The sequence below is a fragment of the Microtus oregoni genome, unplaced genomic scaffold, assembly GCF_018167655.1.
Source record: "Microtus oregoni isolate MIOR12 unplaced genomic scaffold, Mior012 000140F_ref0000409, whole genome shotgun sequence".
NCBI lineage: Eukaryota > Metazoa > Chordata > Mammalia > Rodentia > Cricetidae > Microtus > Microtus oregoni.
In genome coordinates this window covers 856,000-877,763 of record NW_024544790.1, presented here as the reverse complement: position 1 = coordinate 877,763, position 21,764 = coordinate 856,000, and the positions used below count along the sequence as shown (strand labels likewise).

Here is a 21,764-nt window from a genome sequence, read left to right as displayed (position 1 = left end):
TATTATATTTTGTTAATTTCTGTGAATCTATATAGTTCACAGCAAGAAGTCAGTCAGAATTAGATGCCTCTCCAGCCTTAAACCACCACTATGCTATGTGAGTCAGCTTAGAAGAGTGTCGTCTTCTCCAAGAACTGTCTCCATCACCTCCCTCCACCTACATGGGTAGATGCCTTGTTGAGAAAAGTAACAAATACCCTTTAGAAGACTAGAAAAATTTCAGGTCCTCAAAGGTCTGGAGTCCCCTTTTACGATCCATTCCTGTCACTATTTTCTACAAACCACCCCTACATCATCACAAGGAATATGGTTCCTTAAAGTCCTTCGTGGCTCAAGAAAGAATGTGCTAAGATATTCTAAGTCTCCCCCCTCCCCGAATTTACAACCACAAGAGTTCTAAGTAAAGCCAAGATTAGGTCCCAAATCAGACACAACGTTAGGCTTAGGGCAACTGTTAACAGCTCATGGAAGGTGTTTTTCTTGCCTCTTAATTGCTTGTGAAGTTTTCACCTACAAATTGCCCTAATCCTTTTACCCCATGTTCAAATCCGAGCTACACCTTACCAGTTTCAGAAGAGGAAGATGTGTGACTAAGTGTTCAGCAGATAACCTTGTTTCATTCCATTGTGTGTTACACTATGTGCTGATGTGGAGCAAAAGCGCTGTGCAGCATTATCAACACAAAATTTTGTAGCAGAGTACCTCTCAAAACAGTTTTTTGATGGTGTTGGGGGTTGAACTCAGAGCCATGTGCATGCTAGGCAAGCTCTCTACCACTGAGCTACAGCCTGAGCCCCAAAATTTATCCTTATGCCTGCTTGTGTTTAGTATTGTATACACTTCTGTTTTGGCTGGACATATGGCTGCCTGCCCTACTTTCACTGTTTCGTACTACTGATGTGATAAAATACTGTGACAAAAGCAACAGAGATAGGAAAGGGGTTTATTGGCTTACAATTCCAGGTTATAGTCTATCATAGCAGAGAAGCCACAATGGCAGCAACTCAAAGCACCATAGCCATATCATACCCATAGTCAAGAGCAAAGAGAAATGAATGCGTGCATGCCTACTACTTATGTTCTCAGGACCCCAGGTGTAGGGATGATGGCAGTCATCGTGGGCTGGATCTTCTTATATAGATTAAAAATAAAGACAGCTTCCTCACACACGTTTCTATAGGCCAACCTGATCCACACAGTTCCTTACTTAAGACCCTCTTCCTAGGTGATTCTAGGTTGTGTCAAGTTGATATGTGAAAACTAACCATCACATCACCTAACGATAAATTATATTTCTCTGCTGCCTTGGTGTGAGTGAGAACATGTGACTAAGTTTTGAGCCAGTAAGACCAGAAAGATCTTAGCAATAAGCTGCTTTTTCCCATTTGTTCTTTTCCCCTTTTCTTGTGACCTGAAATATAACTATGTTGATTACAAGTTGCCATTGGCCATATGGATAAAGAAATCCAGGACAGGAAGACAATATGGCTAGCGTCCAGGACAGAGCAGTCCTATCCTTCTGTTCAAGTAGCAAACCCAAATTTTGAAAAATGTATTTTTTATTCATTCTTTGAGAATCTCATGCATGCATATAATATTTTTATTATGTTTTAAAGGATATAAGATAGGCATACTTGTTCATGTCTATGATACTAGTACTCAGAAGGCCAAGTCAAGAGGATTTTCATGAGTTTGAGGCCAGCCTAGGCTACATGGTAAGTTCTGAGTCAGCCTGGGCTACAGTGTGATATCCTATCTCAAAAAAGTCCTCTCCAAAAAAGGGTATCAATGGACTTCTCTAAATAAGAAAAATATTAGGTTGGATATTATTGTGACCTTCACCTACCATCCCAACATTTGGGTGATGAAAACAGGAGTTCATCATCCTCAGATACACAGCCAACCATGATTACATGAGATCCCTCTTTAAGAAAAGGACAAATCTTCTTAGCCATTCCCCAGGCCTTGATTTCTCCCAAGGAAACTGGGTGCACCACCTAAGTCCCAAACTTGTATTGTCTTTTCTACAATTGGAAATTGGAAATATCCTACCTGGAATTCAAGTCATTAATCTCACAGACAATCCCAATACATCAAGCATGAGGAAAGAAAAAATTACAGTCACATTGATAACATCATTCAGGTCAGCAAACAGTCTATGCTAGCTGCCAGAACACTCTGGAGTTATAGGAAAGAGTAGAGGTTACAGAGGCTTGCACAGAGCCATGGTACTGTCCTATGGTATCCTCTTTCTCCACGCTGCATGACTAATCCTATTTTCCAAAGGTTCATCTTTAATAGACAGGAAAGATGCAGCAAAGAAACAACTAAGCAGAACTGTTTCTAAGCCAAATTTATGTCTGTCATCATTAATCATGGCACATTATAAAATGTTTATTGCACATAATATGGACTCGGCAATTTACTTAGGCAAGCTTACTAATTTCTTTGTGTGGACAGTAGCAATACCAAAAGCTTAATATGTTTCTGACATGGTTCATTTTTGATGTTAACTTCTACAAAAGCTGATGACAGTTTAACAGCTAGTCTACTTTATTTTTAGCCTTTCTCGGGGTTCTGTTATAGAATTAAGGCTTACAGAAAATGATTGTGATTCTTTTTCTCATTTTTCCCAAAGATAGTACATAGCAACTAACACTATAAATGAGAGAGAAGTGGGGGAGGGGGTAACAACTCTATACAACGCATATCTAAGAGAATCTAAGCTTACATCTTTTTCAAAACTCTGGCTGGGAAAGAACTGTAGGCCAACCATTTTGTATTTTCTATCTTTTGCTCCTGGCCTTGAAAAATTATAAATGCTAAATTCCTTCCTACCATGCCAAAATAAACTAGTCTTGGAACTAAAAGAAGAAGCCATATAAAATACTCTTGTGTGAAAGTGTAGACCCTGACTATTCACACTGTGATCTGGCATTAGTCTCTCAGCTAAATGTCACAGGGTCACCTCACTAGCCTCAAAATAATATGCTGAAGGACATTCACAGAACAAATGAAAAGAAGAAAATATCATTCCAATAAACATTGTAGGGACAACTATATAATTGCCATGTCAAAGAATGAAGTTGAACCCCATCTTCACATGATATACAAAATGAGCTCAAAATAGACCATAAATGTCAACATCAGTTATGAAGTGACAAGACTTTCAGAAGTAAACAATCTTTGTGAACTTGGAGTAGGCAATGTTTTTTTAATATGACACTAAAAATATAAGTGACAGCCTAGACATGGAGGTGCACACCTTTAATCCAAGAACTCAGGAGGCAGAGGCAGGTGGAACTTTGTGAGTTCAAGGCCAGCATGGTCTACAAATCAAGTTACAGGTCATTTTAGGGCAACACAGTGAGATCCTGTCTCAAACACAAACACACACCACACACACAATTTAAACTTGGTACTTCAAACTACACCAACAAAAAGTGAAAACACAACCAACAGAACAGGAGAAAATATTTGAAAATCATGTATCTAACATGGGAGCTGTATTCAGACAACATTAAGAAGCCATAACTCACTTTTAAGTAGGCAAATAATGAATAGATATTTTTCCAAAAGTGCATGCAAATGGCCAATAAGCACAAGAAAAGATGCTCAACACTATTAATAACTAAGGAAATGCAAATCAAAACCACAATGAGATACCACATTACAGTCACTAGGTAGGATATATGACTGTCTAAACATGACCTGAAAAAAGATGATATCAATAGACATGCTAACATGGACAGATAAAAGATCACAAGGCCTCAACCCTACATAAGGAACATTAAGAAATGCAAAGAGAAAGAGCAACAGTCTTCCTAGGGAAGAGCACACCAATTGACTATCCAATACCAAATGGCCAGCTCCGAAAACATATACATACAAGTAACATAATACAAACTGAATATTTATATATTTAGGAATGCTATATATGTGTAATATCAATTAAGGAAAAAACAGGCCATGAATTTGAAAAAGAACAAGGGGGTACATTAAAAATTTGGAGGGAGAAAAGGAAGAGGAGGAATGATGTAACTATATATAATCTCAAAAAATAAAAAAATATTTTATATATTACATAGTAATTGTTATTACTACATAACTACTATGTAATACATAGTATTATTTAATACTAGGTAAGTACCAATGAAGAAATAGAGAACTAGAACCCTGCTACATTGTTGGAGATGTAAAATAGAGTAGTCATTGTTAAAAACAAATTGGCACTTCCTCAATGTGTTAAACATAGCATCACCAATTTACCCGTATGTGTATTTCCATATGTTTTGTTTCCCAAGAGAAACAAAAACAAAGCCCACACAGAAACATGAACACAGATAATTCTACAGTATTATTCTTAATATGCAAAAAGCTCAAATAACCCAAAAATCTGATGAATCACTGAATATCATGTGGAATATTAATACAGCAGAATAGTATTCTACATTAAAATATTAGGCTCTAATTCATGCTATAACATGGATGAACCTTATAAACACTAAAATGTAAAAGGTAGCCAAGCACCAAGGACCACATGATACATGACTATATCTTTGTAGAATATAAGCCAAGCAGAAACAGAGAGTAAATTAGAAGTTTCCAAGAGCTGGGAAGGAAAGGGAAAGTGGGGAGTAACTTCCACTGGGCATGGGGATTCCTTTGGAGATAACTAACAAAAGATGTTCCAAAACTGTACTGTGGGAATAATCACATGGCTTTGTGAATATACTAAAAGACACTGAAGAATATGCTATGCAAATTATATTTCATCAGAACTGATTCCAAAACCCCCAAATGAAAAGCAACAGTTCTCTGTGTGAAAGTCACTGGGTGCCCTGTCATCTACTTTGGAGGGCAGTGTGACCACCACTGACTGACTAGAATTAACATGAAGCTGAAATTAAGGAGGAAAAAAAAATAGCCATCTTTGTGCCTGAAAGAAATCTATCCCACAGGTTAGGAAGGTGAAAATGATACAGAAAACCACTTTCTGTCCCAGATGACGCCTTTAGGGAACTATCTCTTTGGGGAAAGAAAAGTCCTCGAAAGGATACAAAGAATCCAAATGGGACCCAGCTTCTATACAAGCGGTTGACATCACCTACAGAACCTGTTGCTGCTCTTTCTATAATAGTGTAGCAGAAGGAAAGCTACAGAGTCCCTGAGACCTGAAGGGTCTCTACAGAAATATCACAAGGGAACTTAAGTATTAGTGATACTGGCCAGCGAGGCTCACTTCAAGTCAAGTGACAACAGCAGGATTTTGCCCTCAGTGTCTCATTTAATGTCACTAGAGAAAGACTGAGTTAAGTAACAATCTTCTCAAAGACAGTGTTCTAGGTAAGAGTGGTTTGTTCAGAACACCATTATCTCCAAGCTTGGTCCTGTCCATGGTGTCTCAAGCCCTCCAGTATGTGTTCCAGATGCTAAAGCATGCATTACAGAGGGTCAGCCTGTGCCATTCAGTACTGAGGGGACCAATATCAGGAACATTACATGGTTTTTAAATCATACCCCACTTCTGCTGAAAGTTGGGTCTATGAGATAAGGCAAGAAATATTGCCGTTACCATATTGTTTCCTTCATAGCAAAATCTGAACCAACACAAAAGAGGAAAAAAATAAAAAGAGAGAAGGAGGACAGGAAACCAAACCAAACACTAGTCTAAGATTTGCCTGCTCCTTTGGGTCAGGCTAAATCCTCTGAATTATAAAGTATCCTGTCAGACTGGGACTCTTTAATGCCACCACCATCACAATAACCATTGCTGTGGCAGAGATGACTATGCCAGCCAGAAAACCCTGTGTCTAGGAGAATAAATGCAAACACACTGACAAATACATATGCATGCAGATGGAAGAGAAAGCTCCCCAGCATCTTTTCACTCATCTGCACCACTTACTTTTGTACTGTTGGGTGGGGCTTCACCATTGTTGCGGGCGCTGCCCCTCCAACAGCAGCAGCAGGCTCTTGGCTTTCTGTAGTTTGATTTTCAGTTCTGAATTTCCTGCGAATAGGCTTTGATGGAGGCTGAGCATGTGGTGCATCCTGTGGATCAAAAATAAACCCAAAGTGTTAAAAAAAAGATTTGTTTAATAATCTCTCCATCCATTGTGCCACTATCCACAGCTCTGTCCCCAGGATCAGAACACTTCTCTGTTCAAACTACATACCACAGACCTGTAGCTGATGCTTGGCTCAGCCAGTGCTGGAGGGCTGCTGGCAGTGGATTGCAGCAAACAGCCCACCTGCCTTTCTTTAAAAATATACTGGGGGCAAGTGGGGAACATGAGAGACTAGGTGGGGGGGGGAGTACTGAAAGATCTAACCGGAAAAGGGGTCATTTCAGTGTAAGGTAGAAACCTGGTGCAAGAGAATCTCCCAGAAATCTACAAGGGTGACCCCAGCTAAGACTCCTAGCAAAAAGGGATGCATAGCTTGAACTGGTCACTTCCTGTGACTAGGCGAATCTACCAGCCACATAACCTTTAACCTAGTCTGTTCTGCCTATGGAACATGCTGAGGTAAAGATGACACAAAGATTGTGGGAGTAACCAACCAATTACTGGTCCAGCCTGAGACCCATGCCATTGAAGTGAGCCCTGATACTGCCTGAAGCACCAAGACCCAGAGGCTGGATGGCCGAGAGATCTAGGATAGAACCAAACACTACTGGAGGGAAAATATGTCAATGTAGCAATGCCTAACAATATTCTGCTCTACTCATAGATCGGTGCCTAGCCCCATAGTCATCCAGCAACCAGCAGAAACAGATACAGACCACAGCCAAACATTAGGCCAAGCTCAGAGAACCCTGCTAAAGAGAAAGAAAAAAGATTGTAGGAGCCAGATGGGTCAAGGACATCACAAGAAAACCTACAGAATCAACCAACTTGGGCTCACAGGAGTTCACAAAGACTGAACCAACAACCAGGGAGCCTGCGTGGGACTGAACTAGGCCCTCTGCATATATGTGACAGTTGTGTAGCTTGGTCTTCTTGTGGGACTCCTAACATTGGGAGGAAGAGCTGTCTAATACCTGCTTTGGGAACCTGTTCCTCCTAATGAATTGCCTAGTCCAGCCTTAATAGGAGAGGAAGTGTCTAGTTTTACTGCAACTTGAAACACAATGCCTGGGTGATATCCATGGGAAGCCCGATCTTTTCAGAAGAAAGAGGAGGAAGAGTAAATCGAGGTGCAGTGGAGGGCGAGGGTCTGAGAGGAGATGAGGGAGGAGAAATTGTGGTCAGGATGTTAGATAGATAGATAGATAGATAGATAGATAGATAGATAGATAGATAGATAGATAGATAGATAGATAGATAGATAGACAATTTCAAAGTCTGTAATGGTTTTAGTCATGTATTGATCATTCTCCTACTCATGATTACTACATGAAGTTAAACAAAAACGTCAATGTGTTCAACGAAACAGTTGATCTGCTTCCTTAGAGGGTTCTATGTCACCTTGCAAGGCCAGGGTCCACTCTCTTTGCTAAGAGAATGGCCTAGGAGACAATGCTGTAGAACAAGAAGAGGGCGAGAAAGGAAATGGGGAACATGATATTTAGTGAGTAGTGCTAGTTGTGCAGAGAACATGGGGCCCCACGACATGGCCAGGCAAGTAAAGGTGGCAAAGATGCAAGAAAAGCTCCTAACATCAGCAGGTGGGGAACAAGGAGAGGGGGACCAACAAAAACAAACCCGTATGGAAATGTGATAGTGCCACTTACTGCTCTGCATGCTAATTTTAAAAACTAATTAAACAACAACAACAAAGAAGAACAAACTAGAAATAAATCATGGTACCAAGAAGAGAAGAGTGTTCCACACACAGGAGGTGCTAACTGGGTCTTTAATGTCTGAACTAGATGGTCTCAGACTGTTGGTGTCTTCTTCAAAGAATTTTTAAATGATCACAAAAATGGCAAAGCAGCAAGAAGCTTGACTTAAAGAGATTTAAAGCATAGCAGGCAACAAGTCAGTCTCATTATTGAACAGTATGGGAATTGCTGAAGAATCACTGGCTACTTGAGCTAGAGACCCCAGGAACAACAGGCTATGTTTGGGGCTCTCTTTAATGAGGTTCAAAAGAAAGAGAAGTTGGTTGCTAAGGGGTATAATATGGAGGATTGTATTTGATTGGCAGGCTTGAGTTATATTAGCCTTTTTTCTCACTATACATGTGCTTTTCTATGATACATCTGATTTGAATCGTATGCATGCCCAACCATGCATAGACTTAAGATGGTAAATAGGAGGTTTTCCTTAAAAGTTCATGCTGAAGACACAGTTTGCTTTAATGCACATGTATCCAAAAGTAGCTCAGCCCAGATGGACTCCCTGTGTCTCATCCCTGATATGCTCTGGGGCATTTTTCAAAGGAAATTGACCACAAAAGAATAACTACTAAATAAATGACAAGGCAGAAGTAATTAATGCCATTGTTTGAAGTGGGGAATACATGAAACTTGATGCAAGGAAAAGCCCTAGGTTTCTGGGTGAGTGATGTGTGCATATCCAAAACCAAGTGGAGTCCAAAGTTTCTAAGCTATTTCTATACTAACCTGCCTCATTAGCAGATGTATGAAGTCTTACTAAAGCCATCCAGCTCTTCCCGCATTTTAAAAATATTTATTTTTATATTTTATATGTATGTGCCCAAGTGTATGTATGTGTCCCATATGCATGCAGTGCCCACAGAAGTCAGAATGCAATGAGCCACCATATGGGAGTTGGGAACTGAATCCAGCTCCTATGCAAGAGCAGTCTCTAAGCTATCTCTCCTGGCCCTCCACATTTTTTGATCTTGCCCAAAGCAAGGCAGCCATGTTTAGCTAGAAGTTTGAGGGGAGTCAAAACTGCCAGGGACATTCACAGTCCAGCCCCAGAACCTCCAGGATCCTAATTTGAAGAAAGAATTCATGCTTCAGAGCTGTGAATCAGTCACATTCACATGGGTGGAAACTTTAAAGTGGTAGACTTGTAAGAAGCCCAGAGGTGGGTCTTTATACTTTTTATACCAGCACAGCAATTTCTTTCTGCTGCTCTTACCTTCTTTGCTGGACTACTTTCTGCCGCTTGGGAAGGAGCTCTGTTCAGCTGAGGGTGTAAGTCAGCTTCAGACACTGGCTCAGACTGCAGAAAGATCAAAGAGAAGGCATACATAAGGTAAACATATGACAAAACACACTCTGGAAAAGTCACTTGGAGAGACCAAGTCACACTGATCAAGACTAAGAGGCAGGCAAGCTCAGTTAAGTCTGTTGATGCTTGGGCAAAATTCTCCACCAAAGACCATGCTATTCCCTTCCACATCTCCTGCCAGTATTATTCAAGAAAAAGAACCATGATCATCTCATATATTTTCACATATAGATTTCTTAAAACCCAATACTTGACAAAAACTATAAAAATTATCAGAGGAGGAATGATGTGGGATGTCCTTCTGCATACATGTGTTGCTTTTATTGGTTGATGAATAAAGCTGTTTGAGCCAATTCTCAGCAGAGTAAAGCCAGGTGAAAAATCAGAACAGAAAGAGAGAGAGAGAGAGAGAGAGAGAGAGAGAGAGAGAGAGAGAGAGAGAGAGAACAAGAGTAGGTGGAGTCAAAGAGATGCCATGTAGCTGCTGAAGGAGAAAGATGCCTATCTGTAGGCCACAGCATTGTGGTGACACATAGATGGATAGAAATTGGTTAATTTAAGATGTAAGAGCTAGCTAGAAATATGCCTAAGACATCAGCCAAACTGTGTGATAATTAATAAAGTTTCTGTGTGATTATTTAAGTCTGGGTGGCTGGGAAATGAACAGTCTCTGTTTACAGAAAAAGGGATAGAAAATAACTTAAGGAGCACTGAGAAAAACCATCAGCACCATAAAAGACCCATAATTTTAATATTAAATTCCTAATAATGAAACACTGTATGGGCTGGAGAGATGGCATAGCAGTTAAGAACTACATATTCAGAGGACTGAAATTTAGTTCTCAGCACCCACACCAAGTAGCTCACAACATCTATAACTCCAGCTCCACGAGAGAAGATGTCCTCTTCTAGTCTTTGCACGCACCTACACACAAACACACACACACACACACACACACACACACACACACACAAACACACACAGTAAATCTTTAAAGAAATAAAACACTCTAATAAATATAGCCATTTACCTTTAAAAAGGAAGGATATATGTAATGGGCACAGCAATTGGAAAGGTTGATTACTGGGTGCACAAAGACTGATGAGGGCTACCCCTTAAGCATTTCAGGACACAGCACATAGCCAAATGGAACACAGAGTAAATGGGCCTTACATAAGGCTCCCTGTGTCCCCAGGGCTTGCTGCCTTAGCTGTGTTAGAGTAGTTTGCTTTTGGCTGTTATTAACCAGTGATGGAAAACATTAGCATGATGAGAAAACCAGCTACTAAGGAGTAAAGTGACTCCCACATTTCACTGGTATCAGTCTTTCGTTTACTCCAAAACTAATTCACACCACAAAAACACACATTGTAGCACAACCAACTGCCACTCTGCTCCTCACACAGCTGTCTCTAGCCTTCTACAGTGTGCCTTCTTTCCAGTGGCACTACCAAACAGGCTGGCTCCCAGGGAGCCAACAGTAGCAGATTTTGGCCACTTCTTGTATTCTCCTCATCTACCTACTTTCCAAAATAGCACCCTTGGTAACCTCAGGTGGCTGAAAAGTGACAATCTCCCAGTTGTAATTACTCTATCTCCCTTTCTTGTCCTGACTGCTCTTGGCCCTGAAATAGGGACTTTCTTGGGGTTCTCTGTCTTTTGTTCTTTTGACTCAGTTTCCTTCCCCTGTTCATTCTTTCCCAAGATAATCCCATCTACTCTTGAATTGTACTTATTTTTCATTAATTAAATTCATTTATTGTTTGTACATATACATATGGGCCACAGTACATGTGTGGAAGCCACAGAGGACCTCTTGTGGGAATCAGTTTTTTCCTTCCAAGATGTGAGTTGTGGGGGATTCTGCTCAGTCTGCAAGGTTTGGCAGCACCCACCTTTACCCACTGCACCAACTCACCGGCCTATTTATTTAGTTATTTAGTTATTTTACAGCACTGGAGATTGAACCTAAGGCTTCACACATAGGAGGCATGCACTCTTTTATCAAATATCTCCAGTCCTTTTTCCTGCATTTTATCCTAAACAATTCTCTACCTCTTTTAAATTATATAAAAGCATTCAAACTGCCTGATTCCAAGTTCCATGTATTTCTTACAGCTTCTCCTTCCCTTGGGGACAGTTGTGTCATTCATGCTGCTGCTGTTGTTCTGATTAGACTCTATGACAAACTGAACTCTATGTATGCATCATATATTGCTCAAGTGTTCTGCATGAATTATGTCACATCATCACAGCCTTAAGAAGTAGTTAGTATCCCCAGACTACTGATGACAAAATTAAAGAAGTCAAGAATTCACCCAAAGGCGATACAAATGCAAGGTCTGAGGCCAGTTTCAAATTCCAAAGCTAAGCTTGTTACCATGGTCTCAAATTCTAAAGCTAGGCTCGTTACCATGGTACAATACATCTCAGATACCTGCAGGCCTCAATGCTGTTCATGAAAGGCATTATATATCAGAGAGTTGCTGTTGACTGGCTATGCTGGCATTCAAGGATGAACAAGGCACTGCCTCTGCTTACAACCATCTGGAAGTTCAGTGGAAGAGGCAAATAAATAAAGATGCATGTTTCAATGCAATGTGGTAGAGAAGAGTGGGGATTATAGGAGCATGCATTCTTGTAGAACAGTTAAGACCGAGTACGTAATGCTTCATCTGAGGTCTGAGTGACATGTATGATGCAATCAGCTACAAGATGTGTGGATGGCAAGAGAGGTAGGTCCAAAGAAAAGTCACAAAGGCCTATATATACTCAGTCAAGCAGAAATTTAGCTTGGAGTACCACAGAAGACTGAGGCCAGTCTCTCAGAGAGGAAGCTGAGAAGGAGCAGTGGCTTAGCTGGGGTTTTATTGCTATGAAGAAATGCCATGAACCAGCAACTCTTATAAAAGAAAAACCATTTAATTGAGGCTTGTTCACAGTTTCAGATGTTTAATCTATTATCATCATGGCAAGAGTCATGGAGGTGCACAGACAGACATGATGCTGGAAAAAGAGCTTAGAGTTCTATATGTGGATTAGCAGGCAGTAGAAAGAGAGAAGACCACGGGGTCCGGCTTGGACATTTGAAACCCCAAAGTGTACCACCAGTGACACATTTCTTCCAACAAGACCATACCTCCTCCAACAAGGCCACAGCACTCCTAATGTCACTCCCTAAGCACTTAAACATTTGAGTCTATGGGGACCATTGTTATTCAAACCACCACAAGCAGAAAGAGGAGAGCTTGTTTTCAGGTATGTCAAGTTCAAGTGAAGTTCCATACATTTTCAGCAGTCTGGAAAGTGTAGCATTCACTTCCTTGTCCTTGGGAGTTCTGAGTCACACTCCAAGATCCATAAGTCAAATGTCAGTTTTCTGAGCAGCTGAGTGGGGACCTCACTATCCACTCAAATACAGGGCTTCTGATGAAGAATCCATCTCGAACCTGAGGTCCCTTCCTGCCTGTCACTGGCAATTTATTACTTGGAAGGTATATGCTCTGGCTCCAAGTCTATGCATGCATGCCCCTGCAGGGACCACAGGTGTTCAGGGACAAATCCCAGCAGGCAGGAAAACAGAGGAGGAGTGGCAGGCCCAGGTATTCTGACTTTTGATGTTCCAGTTCTCTCCCACTGCAAAGCAGACAGAGAAGTGTGTCTTCCACCAATTCCCTGTGGAGATAAGTGAGTCTCCTTATGGAAATACTGAGGGAAAGGACAAAGTGACCTTTTTGACATAAATGAGGATTGTGAGCACAGCAGATATAGTATACTTTCTTTGTTACTGCCCCCTAAAAATAAGCAGCTATCAGGTAGCAAGCTGAGGAGGTGGAAAGATTTGCCTGAGATGGCGCTTTTCCATTTGTGAATATGCCTTCTTGAAACTGTATGCAGTGGCCCAGGCATTCCTGCTCTAGGACTAAGAACAAATGACTGCATAATATTAGGTAAGGACCTCCCTACCACCTTCTGTTACCTCACGACTGATTCAAAATGGGTTCGTATACTGAGTAGTCAACGGAATGAATCTCACAAAGGATGTAGCATAGGAATTGGGGAGGTAGGTGCCAGAAAATGGCACAGGGAAATAAAATTAGCTCGGTGGTAAGAAAAATTAAAGATGGGGACTAGAGAGATAGCTCAGTAGTTAAGACCACCACCAACTGCTCTTAGCCAGATGTCCTGAGTTCAATTCCCAGCATCCACATGGTGGTTCACAGCCATCTATAGTGGGAGCTAATGTCTCTTCTGGCATGTAGGCATACATGCAGATAGAGAACTCATACACATAAAATAAATAAATAAATCTTTTTTTAAAAAAGAAAAAAATGAAGTTGAGATTTATACATGCAAAACTGTCTCATCTCAATAAGCTGTGCTGTTTTCCTTCACAAAAATGGCATGAGCCTCCCATCAGGCTTTGCAGCTGAGTGGCAGAATAAACTGGGCAGGTTCATTTGCTATCTCTTCACACTGCTATAAATGTTCAGTTTTGGAAGAATGGTGGTGCATGGAATCAGGAATTCCTCAGTAGCTGTTTTTTTCCTCTGTGGATTCAAGAAAGCGTAGGTGGGAAAGTGTCTACTCCCACAGCAGTATGGCTTTGTCCAAAAGTCCTGGTTGTATGAGCTGAACTATAACTCCCAACCCTACTGAAAGCAGTGTATATTTGGTTTCTAACTGATATTACAAACAGAAGTCTTGCTTTCAAGGCTCCATGTGAAGCAACATATACTCAGTCAGGATGCAGAGAGCCAAGTCACTGAAACTCAGGCAAAGGTTCAAAATACATATTTATATGTATTTATAGATAATACATATAACATTTTATTTCATAACTTTTTAGTTTATATTACTTGTACATAACAAGTTTCATTATGACATTTTCATATATATATATATATAATGTATGTTTATATATAATGTATTTTGATCACATTTACCCTGTTACACTCTCTTGTCTCCCTTCCACTCCACTGATCCTTTCTTCTTCCTTATGAGTCCTACTTTTGGATTTGTCTTTCTGTTGTTTTTCTTTTTCTTTTTTGGTGCCTCATTGAGATTAATTAGGGTTGTTTATAAAAGCACAGGCACTGCTAGCACACTGAAGACAATCTCTCCCATCTGCAGTCACACTGACTGCTAGGTGGGCTTCATGAGCTCTTTCCCCTGCCGTGACAGATTTTAATGGGCCTAGCTGTATACTGGTCATGTACAGATAGTTGGAAATTCAGTGATTCGAAGGTGCAAAGACCATGTCCTATCTGGAAGTCAGCATTGCACACCACTCCCCCTCTTCCTCCAGCTTTCCATTCTTTCCACCTTCTCTCCTGTGATGTCTCATAAGCCCTGTAGGAGGTACTGTAGATGTCCCATTAGGGCTGCACATTCAACAGTCACTATTTTCAACACTTTGACCAGTTATAAATCTCTGTATTAACCACCACTCACTGAAAAAAAAAAGTACCTTCTTTAACCAAAGCTGACAGTAGCACTAATCTATGGTCATAAACATAGTTTTTTATCAGGCAATTTGACAGGCATGCATGTTCATTAAACAAAAGAACAGCAATAGCTTCCCTAATGGGGCTTATCACCTTCCCAGCCACTGGCTTTTGACTACATATATACAATGTTTTAATGTTAATATTCCTCTTCCTCTAATACAAATGTAAATATTTTCATTTTAATTTTGCAATGAAAACGTCTCATTAGATAACAACGTGATACTACTCTGGATGTGAAAAATTAACCTGGTACTTTGCATTACCATGACTGATGAGACAATATGGCCTTTGCTCAGTGGACTTACCAGAAACAGCCATCGGCCCAGAGAGGCTAAGCATTTCTGTGCATTCATCTATTCAGTTACAGAGATTTCTTTTGTCTTTGGCATGCCAGGGACAATGGTAAAAGTATGGATATACGAAGGAGGCAAATGGCTGTCAAAGGTTCCACAGTGTCCTGCTTAGATCAGCTTTATGTAGATGGTACACCCATCCAACTAGCTGCTCTGAGTGCTGGCTACTAAGGTCTTACAGCTGTTATCTTCTCAATGGAGGAATCCTGCCTCCCAACCCCACCCTCAGCAGTTCACAGATAATGGCTCACTTGTAGATGGATAGAAAGGCAAGTTTCCTGCCTCAAAGAGGATAACTCTGAGATGTAATTTATGTTCCCAAATCCCCCTGTGTAGAGCAGACTTAGCTCTTTCCCTTTCATCATGCTTACCTCTTCTCTTTCTGGAATTTTTCCTGAAGAGAGCTCCCTTAATAAATCCCTTTCTAAGAATCTTCACCTCAGGCCATGCTTCTAGGGATGCTGACACGAGGCACTACACAGTATGATCCCAGAAGAGAGGACTTCAAGTGTCCACACACACTTTTCCCTGCTGTTCGTTTTTGGCTTTGTGTGTCTTTCTGACTCTTGGATCACTTGCCTTGCAGGAAGCCAGTTGTCATATCATGAGGGACACCCAAGCAGTCCGAACACGGATCTGAGCAAGGAAGTGAGGTGTCCTATCAACAGACCTCTTAGCAGTGGATCCCCCAGCCCAATTGACCATCCCTCCTTGATATCCTGACAATAACTTCAAGGGAGACTGTGAGTCACATAATCAACCAACCCACTCCCAAATTCCTTGTCTAGAGACAGTTACACATATTAGTTGGCCTAGTTTCCTTTTTTGAAGGTGATCTAATGTTCCAGAGTTTAGGATCTGGTTAGGGTAAAGCAAGGAGAAAGTATGGGAGAAGAAGGCTGGCAGGGATAGAACATGAACTTGCACTATCTAAAACATATTCGGTACTATTACCCACTTCTATGCTTTTCTACAATGCATGAGGTAGAAGTGTGGGAATGGCTAATCTTTATAGTAAATTCTTAATTTCTTAAATTACATTTCTTTCCCTAAGAAACAGCACAGCACTTCCTGTTATCCTGGCCAGACTTAGCCCCATATCTGTGAATGTTGAGAATTTGTAGCTTAGCCCAAGGGTACTGGGGCTACTGACAGACTTTATTGTAGAGAGTGACCTGATTTGCTATGCATTTTCAAAAGATTATTCTGGATCCAGTGAGTGGAAAGGAAGCAACTGAGTGAAGCAAATTCGATTATAATACTGAAGAAGAAAAGGAAACAAGAGATGAGTGTTATGTAAACCGTGTTACAGCCAGGTATGGTAGTACACACCTGTGATCTCAGTACTTCAGACAGAGAAAGGGAAACTGCAAGGTCAAAGAAAGTCTGGGCTATCTACCAAGATCAAAGCTCAAGAAACTAAAATAAACAATAAGTAAATAAAATAAGCCAGGTAGACAAGAATGGGAACAGGCAGTTATGAGTATATTTAGACTAGAAACCAGATACATGCTTGGTGACTGATGAAATATGGTCGTGAAAGAAAAGAACAAAATAAGAACCTCAAGTTTTTACCTTGGATGATGGGTAAATAGTTAAGAGCAAAAATAGCTCAAAGCAAGAGAAAAATTATGGGCATAGAACAACTAAATATAATTAAGCAGATGTAGCACAACACGGTTCTAGAATAAGCCGCATGATTCCCTGTGGCAGTAACTCCCTAATGCAGCTACCCAGGGAGGATTAATCCATGAATTGTCTAAAGCAGGGACAGGCAAGCTTTTCCCATAAAGGGACAAACAGTAAATATTTTAGGTTTAGGGGACAGCAGTCTCTACTGTTACTTTGCCACAGACAATACAATGAATAGCCATAGCTGTGCTCCAAGACACCTTATTACAAAAATTGATGATGGATAGACTTGGCCATAGATCATAGTTTGCCAACCCTTGATATAAAAAGAAAATATATAAGGATCAGCTTGGAAAGCATCACCTTGCCTATCTCTTCCTTAAAACTTCATGGAACACATTATATACTCCATGCTCTGAAATGCTGTGAGGGAAAGGAAGCCACTTGCCTCTGCTTAACCACAGTACTTCTTAGACTTCATTTACTTCTTTCATGTTATTCCTATTAGTATCCAGCAGAAGCAATGCTCTATGGAATATACTTTGAGAACACTGAGACTAGAATTACTGGAATGAATTCAGAACATACCATTTGACTTCAATGTCATGGCCCACGGTGCCGGTTAGTTTTTTATGTCAACTTGACACAAGCTAGAGTCATCTAAGAAGAAGGAACCTCAATTTGCAAAATGCCTCCATAAGATTGGGCTTCAGGCAAGCCTGTAGAGCATTTTCTTAATTGATGATTGATATGGGAGGCTCCAGCTGATTGTGGGTGAGAACACCCCTATGCTGGTGGTCTTAGGTCTATAAGAAAGGAGGCTTGAGTGAGTCATAAGGAGCAAGTCAAAAAGCAGCATTCCTTCATGGCTTTTGCATCAGTTCCTGCCTCCAGGTCCCTGCTCTGACTTCCTTTGATAATGAATAGCATCTTAGCTACTTTTCTATTGCTGTGACAAGACACCATGACAAAGGCAACTTATGTTAAAAATCATTTAACTGGGGGGTTTGCTTACAGTTTCAGAGGACAAAGTCATAACCATCATGGCAGGAAGCATGACAATAGGCAGGCAGAGAAGCTGTGGGAGCCGCAACTGAAACCGTAATTCTGATCCACAAATTGTGGGCAGAGTGAGACTAAGACCCAGAATGGGCTTATGAAACCTCAAAGCCCACTCCCAATGATGTACGTCCTTCAACAAGGCCACACCTAATAATCCTTCCCCAAACAGTTCCACCAACTAGGAACTAAGCATTCAAATATATGAGCCTATGAGTATCATTCTCATTCAAACCACCACAAACAGTAATGTAGCCATGCAAGCAAAATGAACAATTTCTTCCCCATGTTTCTTTTGGTCATGGTGTTTCATCATAGCAAATAGTAATCCTAACAAAGGTACCCATAGTCCATCCCTGGTCAAAAACATAATAGAGGCCTTCAAGATGATTTAGCCAGTAGAAATTTCTCCACTAAGTTGGATGACTTGAGTTTAATCCACAGAACCTACATATTAGAAGGAGAGAACCAAATCCCAAAAGTTTTCCCCTGACCTCCACATGTGCAATATAGGGTATGCACGTATATACATATATGTGCATGCATACACACGCACATAAACATAAGACAATAAACTTTAAAACACAGAAACAATCATGTGGCATTACAATCTGTGAATTTTTAAATAATAATACAATACAATACAATTCTTGTTCCACTGAGGCAAGCTAACTTAACAAAGGTCCTAGTCCCACATCTGAGCCTAGGTGCTCATCACATTTCCAACCTGGGTTACTGCAAAAACTTGAGCAAATTTTTTACCCCAGAATTTAAGTTGTTGGTTCCAGACCAACACATCCTGCATTGGAGTAATTTATCTTACATTTCATACGAACTGAAAGCCATATAGTGGGAGCCTAAGGTTTGCTACACGCAACACAACCCCTCTACCAGGCAGAGGTTCCATCATCTGACTCATAACATGTTTCATTCAAATATATAGAGCCTGCTCTGGGCATAGCTACATTCCACATCTTCCAGCCCAGTGGTTCCCAAATAAAGCTGGTAGAAGAGAATTATCTAGGGAAGTTTAATAAACTACAGATATCAAGACAGTACTGCAGGCTTTCCTCATCAGCATTCTCCTAGGAGTAGAGTATTAGAAACTTAGATTTTTAACAAGCCCCACTGTGGTTTTTACACAGCCAGCCCAGACTGACTGGAGGCCACTGATGGATCAAATTTTTCATTTAAGAGATGAGAAAATCAAGTCTCCAAGATGCTAGTCAGGACTGGGCCACGTGTGCTCTTGTAATGACTGACTAAGCTTCTGAATTGTTTGCTCAGCTACTTATCTATGGAATGGAAGAGTAAGTCATGAAACTCTGTAAGTGCAATCAGTAGTAAGATTTGGTTTAAAAGTCGATTTTGGAATAGAAACGTCCAATTTTATTTTTGAAGTTTAACTGCAGAACTTTGCCAAGGTATAGATACATGGTGACCCTACATGCTATTGGAGGGTTAAAAAAAAGAATTTCAAGCTTTGTTTAATACTGAAGATCCCAGAAGCAAGAGCTACATTCCAGAGAGATAACTGGGCAAAGCTGCAGCAGCCTTCTGGGAATCTTTCAGCATCATTTCAGCATCCTAAATGTCAGTGAGTGCCTGATTTTAACTTGGCTACATCTTTGCTCAGCAAAGCCCCACCAGAAAGTCATGTGATAAAACCTAAACATAGAAGATAAAAAAAAAAAAAACAGCCAGCAGCACCATAGCCACAGCAAACCCTATCAGTCCAATACCAGTTTCCAGAGCATCTAAGGACTCACAAGAATTTTTACTAGAATCCACAACCCAAGTCACCTGCAAAATAGTGAAACAGAACTGAACTGTAATGTCCTGGAAAGCATAATGTGTGCCTTCCTTTGTTATATCTTCCCAGTGCCTAGCCTACTTGCGATCAAACAAGGAGTGCTGCAATCAACAACTGGAAAAAGACAGAAACAAACTCAACACTGCTCTGTGTGCCACTGAACAAGAAGCAATGGGAATAGCAGAATAAAGTAAGTACTGGGTACCCATGATGGAGTCAAATCCAGTGTGTGCTCTTACTAAGTGTGTAACCTGGTCACATTCTTGACCTCTCTAAGCTGTAGTTTTCTCATCAGCAAAATGAGGATAATCTATCTAATTCACAGCACTGTGAGGATTAAGCAGAATATCTTGTCCAGAATGCTAAGCAGAATTATATAACTGTTCAATAATGGCACCTACTATTAGGGCTAAAAGTACAATTGATTTCTCAGGCATAGTTTCAGTTATTGTAAACAGCAAGCAATTTCAATGTAAGGCACATTTTCTCCATTACTGAAGAGATGGAAACCTACAGAGAGAACATGCTGGCTCCAGTTTAGAGTAAAAGCCACAAACTATCCACAACCTGAATCTGTGTCACTGGATATTATTCCTATCAGTACTGGAGGGGAGAAACTAAAATACACAGTGCCTGTAAACCTTCAGACTTCATGGCTACCTCCACCACAGTGGCCTCACAGCAGACCAATCCAACCTGGGGGACCCCAGGGGAAACACTGCCAAAGTCCCCAAACATACTTCAGTGATAGGTAAAATCAACAACTATGAACTAAACCCTGGGTTCAGCAGTCACATGGTTGAACCCCTTAAGGACTGTGAAAACCCACTGGATTATGGACACCTATGAAACATGCCTGTTCTTACAACTAAAAGGGGTACCTTACTGGGGGATAAAAAAATAAATCAAGCTTTTAACCATGATTGAGGTTTGGTTTCTTCTGTTTGCAATTTCTATTAACAGAAGAGAGATCTGAGCAGAGTCTGCACATCGTTCTCTCTATCCCACACCTGTAGTGAAATCCATACCACAGTCCTCACAGACACGGTTGTCTTTGGCAGGCTTCTTTTGAGAGTTGGGTTGCCCATAAATTGAATAAAGATGCCTTATGCAAGCTTCCTGACTGCCCAAACAGGCACAGGCACCCAATTCAAAGGCATCTCCTGATGAGGCCTTAAAAAAGCCTTTTTGCTTCTCCCCCATTGCTGTCTCTGAGTGATGGAGTATTAGAATAGTACCCTCTCTAATCACTTTTAGTACACAGTCAAGCTATTCCTATCAAATGTCTATTTAATAGTGATACTATTTAATACTCTTACTATTAAATATTATTACTATTAAATGTCCATATTTGGGTTGACACAGCCCTTTCTGGATGAGCTTTATCTATGAGAGGAAAATGGCTTTAAATTTTCAATTAGGAATAGTTTATCAACAAGGAGCTACAAAAACTATGGAATAGTTGGGAAGCAATTATAAAATAAGTTAGCACTGCTGAGAATGCACAATTAAGGGGGCTGGAGAGATTGCACAGCAGTTAAGAACACTTGTTGCTCTTGCAGAAGACCTGGGTTAAACTCCTAGCACACACATGGGCATCTCACAACCATCTACAACTCCAGTTCCAGGGGATCCAGCACCCTTTTCTGACCTCCACAGGCTCCAGGCACATATGTGCTTCAGAGACAAGCATGCTACCAACACTCATATGCATAAGATAAAATACATAAATATGGTTGAGTATGGTGATGCATGCCTTTAATCTCATCACTCAAGAGGCAGAGTTCATGAGTTCAAGGCCAACCTGATCTACATAGCTAGTTCCAGACCATCCAAGGCTACATGGTAAGACACTGTCTCCAAAAGTCAAAAATAAATAAATTTGAGAATACAGAGAACGTGCAAGTGGAAATGGATGGCCACCAATGAAACATGCCTGCATTAACACCTTGCAAAACTGTTTTGTAGTAGCTCTGAAAGTTAAACACATACCTAGCTTATGACCCAGGAAATTCTACTCTTTATATCCAAAAGAAATTAAATTCAACTACTCAATATCTTGGACATGATGGTGCAGAGTGGCACTATTCATCATTGTCAAAATCTGAAAACTACCCAATATCCATCAACAAGAGCAAGCTAAGATATTGGCATATATAGTAGAATATTATACAGCAATGGTCACATATGATGTTTCAAATATCTCTTAAGAATAGAAGTCAGAAAATAGTACATAATATACAA

The 21,764-nt window shown here is 40.5% G+C and overlaps 1 protein-coding gene across 10 annotated transcripts in view; it reads right to left on the bottom strand.

Moving 5' to 3' along the window:
- Nucleotides 1-21,764, bottom strand: part of LOC121444770 (ralBP1-associated Eps domain-containing protein 2) — a 282,845-nt gene that overhangs the window by 21,843 nt on the left and 239,238 nt on the right. For all 10 annotated transcript variants that reach the window (XM_041646677.1, XM_041646682.1, XM_041646685.1 and 7 more), the window contains 2 exons: nucleotides 9,060-9,143; nucleotides 5,909-6,054 (listed from right to left, as the gene is read on the bottom strand). In XM_041646677.1, coding sequence (XP_041502611.1) covers nucleotides 5,909-6,054; nucleotides 9,060-9,143 — 230 coding nt within the window. The remainder of the gene's footprint in view (nucleotides 1-5,908; nucleotides 6,055-9,059; nucleotides 9,144-21,764) is intronic.